Source organism: Hydra vulgaris, chromosome 09, assembly GCF_038396675.1.
Source record: "Hydra vulgaris chromosome 09, alternate assembly HydraT2T_AEP".
Classification (NCBI taxonomy): Eukaryota; Metazoa; Cnidaria; class Hydrozoa; order Anthoathecata; family Hydridae; genus Hydra; species Hydra vulgaris.
Window position 1 is genome coordinate 12,310,001 of NC_088928.1, and position 14,368 is coordinate 12,324,368.

At 25.0% G+C, this 14,368-nt stretch overlaps 2 protein-coding genes across 2 annotated transcripts in view; both read left to right on the forward strand.

Moving 5' to 3' along the window:
- LOC100201057 (LHFPL tetraspan subfamily member 2 protein) overlaps window positions 1-1,424 on the forward strand; it is a 2,739-nt gene extending 1,315 nt beyond the window's left edge. The window contains exon 3 of the mRNA XM_065804754.1: window positions 974-1,424. Coding sequence (XP_065660826.1) covers window positions 974-1,239 — 266 coding nt within the window. The 3' untranslated portion in view covers window positions 1,240-1,424. The remainder of the gene's footprint in view (window positions 1-973) is intronic.
- A 516-nt stretch (window positions 1,425-1,940) lies between these two features.
- Window positions 1,941-14,368, forward strand: part of LOC101236368 (thyroid receptor-interacting protein 11) — a 30,747-nt gene continuing 18,319 nt past the window's right edge. Inside the window, exons 1-5 of the mRNA XM_065804753.1 lie at window positions 1,941-2,145; window positions 2,253-4,040; window positions 5,830-5,912; window positions 10,743-14,132; window positions 14,210-14,331. Coding sequence (XP_065660825.1) covers window positions 2,010-2,145; window positions 2,253-4,040; window positions 5,830-5,912; window positions 10,743-14,132; window positions 14,210-14,331 — 5,519 coding nt within the window. The 5' untranslated portion in view covers window positions 1,941-2,009. The remainder of the gene's footprint in view (window positions 2,146-2,252; window positions 4,041-5,829; window positions 5,913-10,742; window positions 14,133-14,209; window positions 14,332-14,368) is intronic.

Sequence of the window (14,368 nt, forward strand, 5' to 3'; positions counted from 1 at the left end):
AATTTTTTGCCAACCGAATGCTGACCTCATCAGTTTAAGTTGAGCAATTTATTGCCTACCTCATTTTTTCTAATTTTGAGGGCTGACTATATATAGTTTAAAATAAAGATTTTATTTTAGCTAATACCAAGAAACAATTTTGTTCCAAACTGCTTATTAACACTTTTAGTTTACACATTTACTTTTTACTTTAATCTCCAGATGCAAATGCAGCATTTTTTGGCGTTTGAGATAAATTAACTTCCAGACATGAGGAAACTCCAAACATTTATATGTTGATATTTATGTCGAATAAGGATGCTTTGCAAAAAGTTATGATGATTGGACCCTGAGAACAAAAAAGCCCTAAGATTTTGGCAACAAACTTCAAACTTCAAACTTGCTTTAAACTTTATGACTGTATAAAGTTTGAACACCTTCAATATGAGAGGTTTCAATATTATACAAGTTTTAAAAAAGACCATAATTTTTGAATGCTAAGAGATTTTTGTACGAAATTTAAAATTTATCAATGAATATGAATTTAGTTAAGAATAATAAAGATTTTATCAACTTTTTGCTCTCATGTTTGCAGCAGTTGTTGCCAAAATTTTAAGGCTTTTTTGTTTTCAGACTCCATTCATCGCAGTTTTTTGCAAAGCATCCTTATTCAACATAAATATAAACATTAAATGTTTGAAGTTTGCTCCATGTCTGGAGGTAAGTTATCCCAAATATCAAAAAATGCTGTATCCACCCCTGTTTTTCATAACCCTTTTGATTAAATACTAGTTATTTTATTGGATAATAAAGTATTTTTCATTATCTTTTTCTTGTACATGTTATAAAATTTAAAAGTAATACAAATAAAATAGTAGTTAACAATCTTTATGATTCAGAAATACATAATACTATGACTATGTAGGTTGTTTTTTTAACTTTGATTGTTAATATTTCTTAGCAATAAAACTTTTATTAAATTGCTTGTGTTTAGGCATACTGCTAATAGTTGTTATTGTTTTTTTCCCCCTTGGTTGGGACAGTCAACAAGTGCATAAACAATGCTATGAAAAAGACGATAAACCATTTAAATTCAAATTAGGATTTTGTGTTATTGGAGAGGCTTATTTGTGTGCAATTGGTGCTACATTTGCAGCATTTTTCTGCTCATTATTTTCATTTGTTGCTGACAAAGCTGTGTTCTCTGACAGGGTTCAAGATGAAATTTTAGAGGGGAAGCAACTGATTTGTGTTTTTTAACTAGTTAAGTATTAAAAAAAAAGTATAGTTTTTATTTTTTGTATAAATTTTTATCGTTAAGTTTGTCTGATTTTATGTTTAAAAATTATGATGATGCATTTTAGCACTTTTTTATACATATATAAGCATGTAAATATTTTTAATTTTATAGTGTGTTAATGAAAATAGAAAATTTAAAAATTAAACTTTTGTTGTGATTTTTTTTTCAACTTTTAAAATTTTTTTTAAATATTTAATTTTTTTCTTTACAAATAGTATTTAATAAATTCCTATAAATAAACAATACATAGCCTTTGTATTTTTGTGCGTCTGAAACTAAGTTACAAAAAAGTTTTTTTTTATTTCTGAGGAAAATTGTGTTATTTTTATAAATTGTCTAAAGAAAACTGAAAGAAAAGTGTTTTAAGTTATTTTTTTACTTTGTGTATATTGTTTGTGTTGTTAACATTAATTATTTTTAATATTTCAAATACCTACAAAAAATAAAGTGTAGTGAATTTTATTTATTTTTAATCTCAAAAATGTTATTTGTTATATAAATTTTTTTTGATAGTTTAGATTAGTAATTGTTTCTATGGTAAAATTAATCTGCATTTTTAAATAAAAATTATTTTTATTTTAACCAATAATAAATCATTTTAAACTAATCTATGATTAAGTTTTTGTTTTGAAAATAATAAATGATAATCTCTAAGCATTAATTATTTCTTTAAACAACGAATAATTTATGTAAAAAATTTTTCTTTTATACAAATAGTTTAATGTAAAATATGTCATGGTTAAATATAAGTGGAAGTTTATCTTCCATTTCAAACAACATTTCAACTTTTACAAGAGAAGTTCTCACTGAGGCAACAGCTGATATGTACAAAGATTCTGATACAGAAGATGATGTTGAAGAGTCTAGTAATAAGTTTATACCAATCCTATTGATTTTTTTCTGGTCTTTACTAATTATATTCTGCAATGCTTACATATGTTGTCTTTATAAAATGATTAAAATTTGATTCTAGATTCTGAACATATGCTCAGTGGAGTTGAAGTATTAGCCAATGACACAGTAGATTTAATGACTAATGAACTAGATCATTTGAAGTTAGAAATATCTTCCAAAGACGAACAGATCCGCTTTCTAGAACAGGAAAATAATAAATTGCAAATTAATTTTGAAAAGCATGTCACCAAACTTCGACAACACATTCACGACAAGGATGAAGAAGTTGAAATACTTTCGGAAAAACTTAAAAATTTAGAAGCAGATTTTGTGGGCAAAATAGAGGATTTAACATTTGAACGAGATTCACTTAATGCTAAATTAGATGCTAAAGATAACGATTGGAGTAACAACTGGTCAAATGAAGGCACTAATGATGAAGAGCTAGAAAATCTAAAACTTGAAAACGAATCTTACTCCAATGAGTTGATGATGAAAGAGATAGTATTAAATTCAATAGAAACAAGAATGAGGGAGATTTCAAAACGAGATATAGATGCAGCTGATTTTTCTGTTTGGCTAGATGAGTATTTGCAGAGCAATAAAGAGTCTATTATTTTAAAGTGGTTAAACAGTACTTTAAATGATGAAAATCTTTATTTTGAGCTAAGTACTTTAGAGAAAACTGAACAGTGGTTGTCTCATTGTTTAGAAGCAAAGAACAAATACGATGCCACTATTTCTGATTTAGAAAAAAAAAATTTTGATCTACAAAGTACCATAGATAAAATTGCTAATACCGTGACAGATCATTTTGGTTTATCTTTTAATACAAAGGATCATGCTGGAAATTCTCAAAATGATTTTACAATTCAAGGTTTTGAAGAATGGATAAAATCTTTAAAAATATATCAACAAAAAATGAATGAAAAAGAAACGTTTTTGAATCAAATACAAGCTGAAATTCGAGAATTTGATGTAGAAGATGAGAGCTTTAACATAGAAGACTTTTCCAAGTGGATTGAAAAAGTACAGGTTCGAATAGATGATCTTGAAGTTGAACTTCTAAATGTGCAAGATATTAAAGAGAAAAATGAAAAGCAGCGATGTATTGAACGTGCAAAGCTAGAAGAGCTATTTATTGAAAAACAAAATGAAATTGCACTCTTAAAAGTTGAGCTTTATAACAAGTCTAATTTTGTAGAATCAAGTTACAATGAAACTGAAATTAAAGATGATTTAAATGCTCTTCATGAACAATTGAATGAAGTGCATGCTAGGTGTGATGCATTTAAAAATGAACTGACGTGTTGTCGTGTAGAAAACGATAAATTATTAGAAAATGAAAAGGAAAATAAGTTGTTAATTGAAGATTTAAAGCATACTAACATAACACTTGAAGCTAGAGTAAATGAACTTTTAAATGAGATAGAAAAGTATCATTCAGAAAATTTAACTTTTAAAAATATTAATGGAGGACTTCAAGTACAAGTTGATGAGCTAATGAGCAAATGCGCCTTATTAACTCAGAAACCTGTAGATGAAAATCCAGCCAGGGTTGACTATTGCATTAGATGTGATCAAAATGAAACAGCTGCAAAGATAGCAGATGAAAAATTCAGTAAACTTAAAATTAGGTATGCAAAACTTATACGCCAAAAAGAAAAACTTGAGAAAGATTATTCACATATGACCAATAATTCTCAAGAATTAATTGACCTAAGAAAAAAACTTGAAGACCAGTACTTGTATTTAACACAAATTCACAATCTACTTAATGATAATGAAATTAATTATGATCTTGTTGAAAATGTACTTAAAATGGACATGAATGATGACAATAAATTGTTCGCAGAAATTATTAGAAGTAAGCACTTATTTTTATTTTGTTTTTTTTAATTCAAGGTTAAATCCTACATTTTGTTAAATAAAGAGGGTGTGTAGAAATAAATAAATGATGTTAACAAATAAAGAGGATATTTTAAATAGTAAGTTAGGGTGTAGATGAAGCTCTTGGAATTAGAAAAATTAAGATCAGCAATAAATGCTATAAAGCAATAAATAGTTGCTATAAAGCAATAAAAATGATTTTTTGCAGACCTTAAACACTTTTTGGTTGGCAGTTAGGTCTGCATTCCTGAATGCTGACCTTAATTCTGAGGGCTGTAGATTCATTTTATTTATTTATTTAGCAACTTAATGCTAGTTTAGTAACTTTCACAAAATAAATCTTTACTATTTAATAAGTCGATTATCCTTAAATGTTTGTAGTAGATTTTTTTTGTGAGTTTTTTGGAGTCCAGTTGAACAAATCCACAAGCTATTTCATGGTATAGCAGGGCAGAAGTCATTGTTTGTGTTTGGTTCAAACCAAACACAAACAATGACTTCTGCCCTGCTCTATTATATTGGCTACTTCTATGAAATAGAAGTAGCCAATATAATAGAAGTAGCTTGTCTAGTGTTATCTTGATGTAACTCACAATTTTTTAAATAGATTGATTTAAAAATATTATTTTCAGTTGATGTATCATTGTGAATGAAACATAGTGATTTAAGAATTATTTTATTTTTTACACTGATCCAACCAAGCAAATTTAACATTTCTGTTTTGTTAGTTGACCAGTCACATTTTAATATGATTATCATTGCTTTGTTTTGTAGTTTTTCTAAGGTGTTTAAATTATTATTGTTTGTATTAAGAAAAATAGAAGCACAGTATTATATATCTTGGTAGAATAAGCAGAGTTAAATAATTCTACCAAGAAGTTTTCTTTGCAATTTATTAAAGATATGTTTGATATGTTCAGTAAAATTTAATTGGTAATCAATAATAATCCCTAAATACTTTATGCAATCACTGAACTCAATGACTACGTCATCCAATCTCACTTTTATGTTATCGTTATTATTTATTAAATTATCTTTTTTTTTTTTTTAATTTACAATAAGGATGGCCACGGGCTTGAGAGTACTTATTTTAAACTTGTTATTTCTTAACCATTTACAAAGAATTTTTAAATCTGGATTTAATCGAAAAACAGTTTCTTCAAAAATTAAGAATTCTTTTATAAATCTGTTTGCTGATGATACATTGGTTTGTATTGAGGGTATTTAGTTTAAATTTGTTAAAATTTAAAAATTGTTTAAATTTGTTATGATACATTGTAAAATTGTTCGAATTTGTTATTATACTTTGGTTTGTATTACCCTCAATATAAAACTCAATATAAATCATGTAAATAATAAACAAAAAAAGGTCCTACCTTGTGGAACCCCTATATCACAAACCAGTTCCCCCCATTCTTCACCTTTTACTACTTGAGTTCTCATTGAAAGATAGACTGCAATCCAATTCGGAACTGTGCCTTTAGCTTTGTAACCTTGTAACTTTTCTATAAGAATCTTTCTATTAATTGTTTTAAATGCTCTTTTAAGGTCAAGAATTACTATTATAACAAATTTATTGTTATTTAAAGATGTTCTCCATTTAGAAAGCAGTAGTTGAATAGCTGATTCAGTTGATCTGATTCAAAAGATGTACTTAGAATAAATGATGATAACCAATATCTTAATTATATGTATTGGTTAGCATTTGAGAAAATTTGAAATATTTGGAGATAATTAAAATGTTTAAAACTTATTTATTTTTTTAGAATTTTTGGCAGCTTTATTGTTGTTGCATAAGAAGTGCAATGACTTTAATTCATTTGCAGAAAATAATCTTTTAAGAACAAAGGTATATTTAATTTTACTACCATTTTATAAAGTAGTTGAATGTAAATACATGTTTCTGTTTATTGACTTGCTTTTACTTTTAATCTGTCTTAAAGTTTCTAATAATTCAATGTTTTTATGTAGTTCTATGTAAAGTTTCTGATTATTTAATGTTTCTATGTAGTTTTGATGATTTGACCTAGGTTTTTAACAAATGCACTGAAAAAAATGGTTTTTAATTACGTTGAAAATAAATAACTTCGACATATTTATCTTTACTAACGTTTTTATATTAGTAAAACGCTATTAAATAAAGTAACTAATGATTTTGATTAAAGTATCAATGAAAATTGTATAAATTTTTATTTATATTATTTAATTATATAATATTTTTTTATACTTGAAATGAAAAAAATAAAAGTTGTTAAAAAATTTTTTTATAAGTGATGACTTCAAACAGCAAGATGATCTCTTTAATAAACTTTGTATAAAAATCATTAAAGTTATTTCACTCAAAAAGAAGCAAAATTTGTGAAGAAAAAAAAAGATTAACTTTTTTGAAAGCTGTTTGAATTAAATAACTTTGACCTTTTTTATGTTTTTTGCATTATTGAAACACATTTAAATAAAGTAACAAATTACTGCTAATGATTTTTAATTAAAATATTAATCAATATTGCATATATTTTATATATATTTTGTCTTTAAGTAAAAAAAATTATATCAACTTTTTAAATAAACGAATTAGTTTTTTTGTTTTTGTGTGCGTTACTGCAAAGAATTGTTAAGAATCTTTTCTTTAACTTACTTTTTTTATCTTTTAAATGTGCGCATTTATTAAACAATCGTTAGATATAAGTTGTTACTTTATTTAAAAAGGGTTTTGCATAATATCAGAGAAAAAAGAAAAAAAAGGAAAAGAAAACATAAATTAAACGAAAATTAAAATCAACTAAAAAGAAGAATAAATAAATATTTTAAAAGAAGAAAAGAAAAAGAAATACCTGTAAGAAAATATGTAAATAGGATTGAATGTAAATAGGATTGAAAATAGTAGTTAAAAAAAAAAGTTAATGAATGTAATAAATGAAAAGAATGGAAAAGAAAAAAAACAACTATTTATACATCAAAAAAAGATCGACAAATGAAGAATTTTTTTATTTTTTTATATATTTCTTTTGTTTTATTTCATATATTTCTTTAGTTTTCTTTCATATATTTCTTAGGACTCTTTATTTACGATTTATTTTTTAGTTATGGTGTTATGTGGTCTTGTAGTAATGATTTTTCTTTAGTTTTTTATCGTATAAAGTTTTACTTTTTATTTTTTGTTAGTCATTTATTGTTTTATTTTTTAGTTACTAATTATTTTTAAATAGTGATATAGAAGTTTTTTATAGTCATATTTTTTGTTTTTGTTTTCATTTTGGCTATTTATTATATGTTTTATTCTACCGTGTATTATTACTACTTTTTTTTTCTTTCTTTATAATTTTTAATTTTATGTTGTTGTTTTCTTGTTGTTGTTGTTGTTGTTGTTTTTTTGTTGTTGTTTTTTTGTCAAAAGAACTTAACGTAATTTTTTGTTTTGCTTGTAATCTTTGTTGTAACTTTTGTTTTGTTTTGATTTTCTCAGTGTTTTTCTGTTTATATTTTATTTATTTATTTATTTAGTCGCATTATTTGCAATATATTTTGGTTATTATATTATAAGAACTATCGTTAATATATTTACTGAATCTTTATAAATTTTTTTAGCAGTAGTTGTTATTATGTCATCATTAGTTGTTAGGTTTTATCAGTTTATTACTGTTTGTAACTGTTACTTTGTATGTATAAACGATTGTTGTATGGAAAGTTTACCGATTCACTTACCGGTTCATTTGAATTATTATATCTACTATATTATTATTATTGTTAAAATAACATGTTATTATTATTATTGTTAAAATAACATGTTATTGTTATTGTTATTTTTTATTATTATTATTTATTATTATTATTAATATAAATATTATTTTTATTATTATTACCATTACTATTTTAATCATTGTCATTAGGTGTTTATTTAATGTTAATAGTTTATACTATTTGTAAACAACCTTGAAATGTAATACCAAATATTTCAGAAATATATTGACTTTTTTATATTTGAATAAGTATATATTTTTTATAATAAATGTCTTTAAGTAAAAAAAATTATACCAACTTTTTAAATAAACGATTTAGTTTTTTTGTTTTTGTTTTTGTGTACATTACTGTGAAGAATTGTTAAGAATCTTTTCTTTAACTTTCTTTTTTTAACTTTTAAATGTGTGCATTTATTAAACAATCGTTAGATATAAGTTGTTACTTTATTTAAAAAGGGTTTTGCATAATATTATATAATAAAAACATTAGTAAAGATAAACAATTCAAAGTTATTTATTCCAAACGTAATTTAAATAATCTTATCGTTATGCTTTTTATTTATTTTAGTTTTAACTTTATATTTTTTATTTTAGTTTTAATTAATTTTTTTTTTTTTTTTTCTTTTTTTTTTTATGAAAATTTATTTGCTTCTTTTACAATAAGTTTTTTTTTTTAGTTTTTTCATAGTTAAGTTAAGATTTTTTTAGGTGCATTTTTATAATGTATACAAATTTTCAAAACATATTAACAGCTGTGGTCAAGTTTTCAAAATCAAATAGTATTTGTGCGGCCATATTATAGCCAGAAAATGCACGCCTTCCTGGCCAAGCCTGTATGTAGTTCAATGTAAAGTTTCTGATGATTTAATGTTTCTATGTCGTTCTAAAGTACTCATTACAACAACAGATATATGAATTGATTAATCGTTTTTGTAGGGGTGGCCTATAATTTAATTAAATACATTTAAAATTTCATAAATCATAGATTATGACAATTTTGATTTTCAACCAACAATCTTTTATTTTTATATTTACACCTAATTAAAGCATGTACTACTAATTTTCCAACATACTGAATCGTTCCAACTACTGTATTTTTGAACTACTGAATTTTTAACCTCTTGAACTTTTGACTGTTTCTTTTATAAATTGACTTTACAACTACGTCTTTTCCAGTATGTATTTTGTACATTTTTTGGTGGATTTAAATTTGATCATGTGTATATATATATATATTTATATATATATATATATATATATATATATATATATATATATATATATATATATATATATATATATACATATATATATATATATATATATATATATATATATATATATATATATATATATATATATATATATATATATATATATATATATATATATATATATATATATATATATATATAATTGGGTGTATCAAAAAACAACTTTTTTTTTTAATGTCTTCTCCCACTTTCTAAATTTGCTCTATATAAAACAATACTTGAATTAAAAAATTTCAAAAAATATATTTTTAGGGTTTTCTCCATTAAACATCAAACAAGTCCCTAATATTAAAAAAAATGGTCTACAAAAGTATATCATGTTGGGTCACAAAAGAAATGAAAATATTTAAAAGTTTCAAAAATAATCATCATTTTATAACAACCGTTAAGAAAAAAAAATTAAATTATTTTTTTTGTAAATATGCATACTTTTATTTTTAGTTAAAAATGTAAATTTTTTAATAATAATAGGCAGTGAAATTTGAGTTATTAATTTTTTTACAAAATGATTTTTGAAATTTTCATAAAATTTTACTTCTTTTGAGATTCAACATGATATACTTTTGAAGAACTTTTTTTTTTTAATTATATATATATTGCTTACTCTTTTGCTTACCTTTATGGCATACAGCTTTTTCAGAAAAAGAAGAAAAATACAAAGAATAATAAAAGAAAAGATTGCTGCCCCAGCCTAAACCCTTAGTTGTTGTAGAGGCACTCTCCTACTGGCAGCAGGCTATAAAATAATCTATGTATGTATTGAAGCCTATGGCAGAGGGCTATTTAAGTATGATGTCAGGCTTATCTATTATTAATTTGTTATTAATGTCTTTTTATAAAAAAAAAAAACTTAAAAGCACACAGAAAAAATGTAGACTAGTAGATTGAAAAAAAGGTTGAAAAGCCTATAATCAATTGAAAATTAGTTTCAAATTAATCTCAAATTAGTTGAAAATGAAAATCTATAAAATAGGTCAAAAAATATATCGGTTGAAAATGAAAATGTCATATGTTGGTCAGAAAAAAAAATACTATAATCGGTTGAAAACAATTTAGGCTATAGTAGGACATCTGAAAGTTAGTTCCACTTTTTAGTAGATGATCCACTTTTTGTAGACTATCTATCTGACATGTTCTGTAGGCGCAAACGCCATGAAGTTTAACTATCTGTAATTAGTGAGCTGGTATTATTTAGTCTTGATTTTTAAAGCAATTTAAACAAATTAATTTTAGTTGAATTTGGTTGAAAACTTTATAAGCCATGTGTAATTTTATAAGGTTTTAGTATTTTATTGAAGCATTGTTATATTTTTTACTGTAACAAACATCTAATTGCATGTGATGATTTTACTCTTACCTTTTTCTGGTATTAGGTCAAGTAAAAAAGCTTATGATGCAGTTAGTTACAAAAGTGTGTACTTGAGATTTAACTTTAACTTATTTGGTAGCAATGACAAAGTATAAAATTATATAAACATATTGTTAAGAAATTCGGAAAATATATTTAGCATATTTTTCAAAGTATTTATTAATTATCACATCATATTATTTATTATTTATCTTATTTATTATATACTTATTTATTATATTTATTTGTTATATTTTATATAATGTATTATTTATATACTAATGGTTCAGAACGACTTTGTATAAATATTTTGTTATCAGAATGAAGAATTGATAACTGAAGAAAATTCTTTACAAGACTTATCAACTCCATTGGAGCAGTCAAGTGATTGGCAATCAAATTTTAATGTTCAAATTAATATAAATAATGATGTTATTGAAAATAAAATCGAATCAACAGGTTATGTAGCTGAGCTAGAAGGCAAAGTTGAAGTATTGCAAAAAATTAATGATTTAAATGATCTTGAATTAAATAAAAAAATAAATTCTGAACAAAAATCACATAGTTATGAACAGGAGATTCTTAATACTTCTTTAGAAAGTCAATTTTACCAGCAAAAATGCATTCAACTTGAGAGAGAAGTCTTAGAATTGAGAATAAAAATTAATAGTTTAGTAAAAGAAGATGAGATGCAATTAGCTTTGCATCAGTATGGTATAAATTCAAAAATTCAATGTGAGCTGTCTGAAGATGTTTTACAGGAGAAAGTTCATCAACTGTCATTAATGTTAACTGAAAAGTCAGAAGAATGTCATACCCTCAAATCAAAGCTCCTGTTCCTTGAAAATGAAACATCTGATATGGATTTAATTAAAGAAGAATGTAAGCAATTAAAAGCAATGCTTCTTTGTAAAGAAAATCGAACAAGTATAGATGATACTCTGTTATTATTGCAAGATGAGTGCCAACAATTAAAACATTTACTTGCCATTAATGATGCAGAAAAAAGAAAGCTACTGCAACTTAATTTAGAAAAAGAAAATGAAATATCAGACATGCAGTTGTTGCGTGAAGAATGCGCTCAATTAAAAAAAATGTTGGTTAATAGTTGTGAATCATCTCAGACTAATTGTGAACTTGATAATCTAAAGATGATTCTACAAGATAAAGATTTAGAGATTCAGAGACAAAGTTCCATAATCATTGATTTGCAAAATATGTCTTCTAACATGGAGTTTGTCCAAGAAGAATGCAAACAGTTAAAAAAAATGTTATTAGATAGCTCAATTAAACATACAGGAGATTTCCAAAATAACTCTTTGATAAACGAGGAATCGAATAGCTTTATGTTACAAGTCCAAGAGCTTGAAGAGTTTTTGCGTGAAAAAGAAGATGAAATTTTAGAGAAAAATTCTGAGCTACAAAATCAGTATAAACTCATTGAAAACTTAAAAGATTCAGTTTCTAATATGGAGCTTATTCAACAAGAAAACAAATCTTTAAAGAAAATGTTGTCAGATAAAGAAGAATTATTTGCAGAGCTGCAAAATGATATTGATGGTGCAAATCTGATGTTGCAACTTAAAAATGATGATATTAGACAACGAGAGAAGCAATTTAAGGATGGTGAAGTCCTTTTAAATAAAACTATTTATTCTTTACAATCAAAGGAACAAGAGTATGAGTTGTTAAAACAAGAACTCAATGAGAGTATTCTACAGAATGAAAACATTCAACTGTTGCAAACAGAATATAAAGATGTTTTTGATAAACTCAATGTTACAAATAATGAACTAAATGAAACACGAAGAAAGCTTTCTGATGTTGAAGTTGACCTTCAGCAAATGAAAGATTACAAAGAGCAATGCTTTGAATTGTCAGAAAATTTAAAAATAAAAAATGAAGAGTTGCAACATATTAAAGTGCAGTTATCGGAGGCAGTGATTTCAGAAAGAGAAACAGTGACTCACTTCCAAAATGAAGTAGTTGAATTAAAAAAAATGATTTTGGATAAAGAAATGCAATTAACTAATTTGAAAGAGGTTTTGCTGACAAAAAATGAAAAACTTGAAAGTATACATAAAAAATACGACGAGGCTAGTTCTTTAATTAATGATTTAACCATAAAAAATGAATCAAAAGAAGAAGTTATTCTTCAGTTAAAAACAGATTTTTCTAACTTCAATAAAGAGTATTTAGAAAAAATAAAAAATCTTGAAACATCTGAAAAGAAACTACAAGAAGAATACTCTTTTTTAAAAGCAAAATTGACTGAGCAAGATTTAGTAGAAAAAAATGCAATAATCAGTGAATATAAATCAAACAATATTTCTAATGATGACAAATTTTGTTCTAAGTGTGCAGAATTAAACTTGCAGTTAACAAATATTCATAGAGCAGTTATAGAGTTAAAATTTATGCAACCTGAAGATATTGAAATTATTGAGAATATCAGACATTTAGAGAAATCATCTGATTCTACTGATGAAGACACAGAAAAAGGCAATATATATTCAGAAATAATTTCACATTTTCAATATGCACTAGCTGTGCATGAAAAGAATGTAAATACCATAAACAAACTTTTGTCTAAGCTCAAAGACTTTGATGATTTTGAAAAATTGAAACTGTCGTACGAACTAAAGTATACTGATATGACTAGGCAAACTTTAGAATTTAAAGAATTAGAGTCTATATATGAGAATGCCTTCATTGAAAAAGAGTCTCTATCAAAAAATTATAAAAATAAATGCATTGAGTACAATAAACTTGAAGAGCTGTACAATCTAAAGTCTGTTGAATGCAAGGACTTGGAAACTAAAATAGCAACTCAATATTCAGAGTTACAAGTTTTACAAAATCAGTATGAAGAAAAGTGCACTGAATGTATGTTATTCAATGAAAAGTTAGACACTCAAAAAAAAGAATATCTATTTGAAAAAGACTGTATTGAAAAAACTCTTAGGGAGTCTTTAGACAATTCTTCAAAAGAAATTGATATATTGAAAAATGAAGTGTCTAAATTAAGTCAGAAAAATGAAACACTTTTTGACACAACACACAATGAAATATCATTACTACAAACCCAGCATATAGAAAAGTTATCAGAAATGGAAAACTTGTTCAAACATGAAATGGAAAGTGTTTTAAATAAACACTATTTAGAAAAGGAAGATATAGTTCGGAATTATCAACAACAAGTTCAAAGTCTGCATCTTCTTGTTCAAAATGCACATGAGTGCTCAGACTGCATCAACCTGAAAAAGGAACTTGCTCAGATCACTGATATAATAGATGAAAAAAATTGTGAGTGTGAAAAGCTAAAGTTTGATATTTTAAAATTAGAAGAAAAACTGACTGAACTTGAACAAAAAAATAACAACATGCAGGGTTTTAACAAAATTGAATTTGATAATATAAAAAAAGAACTAGGAATAAAGGATGAAAAAATCAAACAGTTGACATTAGCACTGGAGGATAATGAAGCACGAATAGAAATTAGGAACAAAGAGCGGATCATTTTGGAAGACTTTGCTCTTCAAAAAGCTGAATTAGAAAATGAGAAAAAGCTATGGATTATTGAAAAACAACAACTCACAAAACAGATTCAAGAGTTGGAAGTTTTGATGAAGCATAAAGAGGTACGCCATAAAGAAAATGAAGTGAAGATAACCAGAGAGTTAGAAAGACTTAGGAATCATTTAATCATGGTATTTATTTTATTTTTGTAAATAAGTTTTATGAATTCACTCTATAATATCAATTTTATTATAAATCTTTCATCAAGACTGAAGATAATCATACAAAAGATATACTAGAACTGCATGAAAAAGAGGCTGCGTTACAAAAAGAATTGGAAGAAGCAAAAGATGCATTGAAAAAAAAGAATATAATATTAAGTGATTCAAGGTTGGTCAAAAGAGAATTAATATATTATACTTGTAAT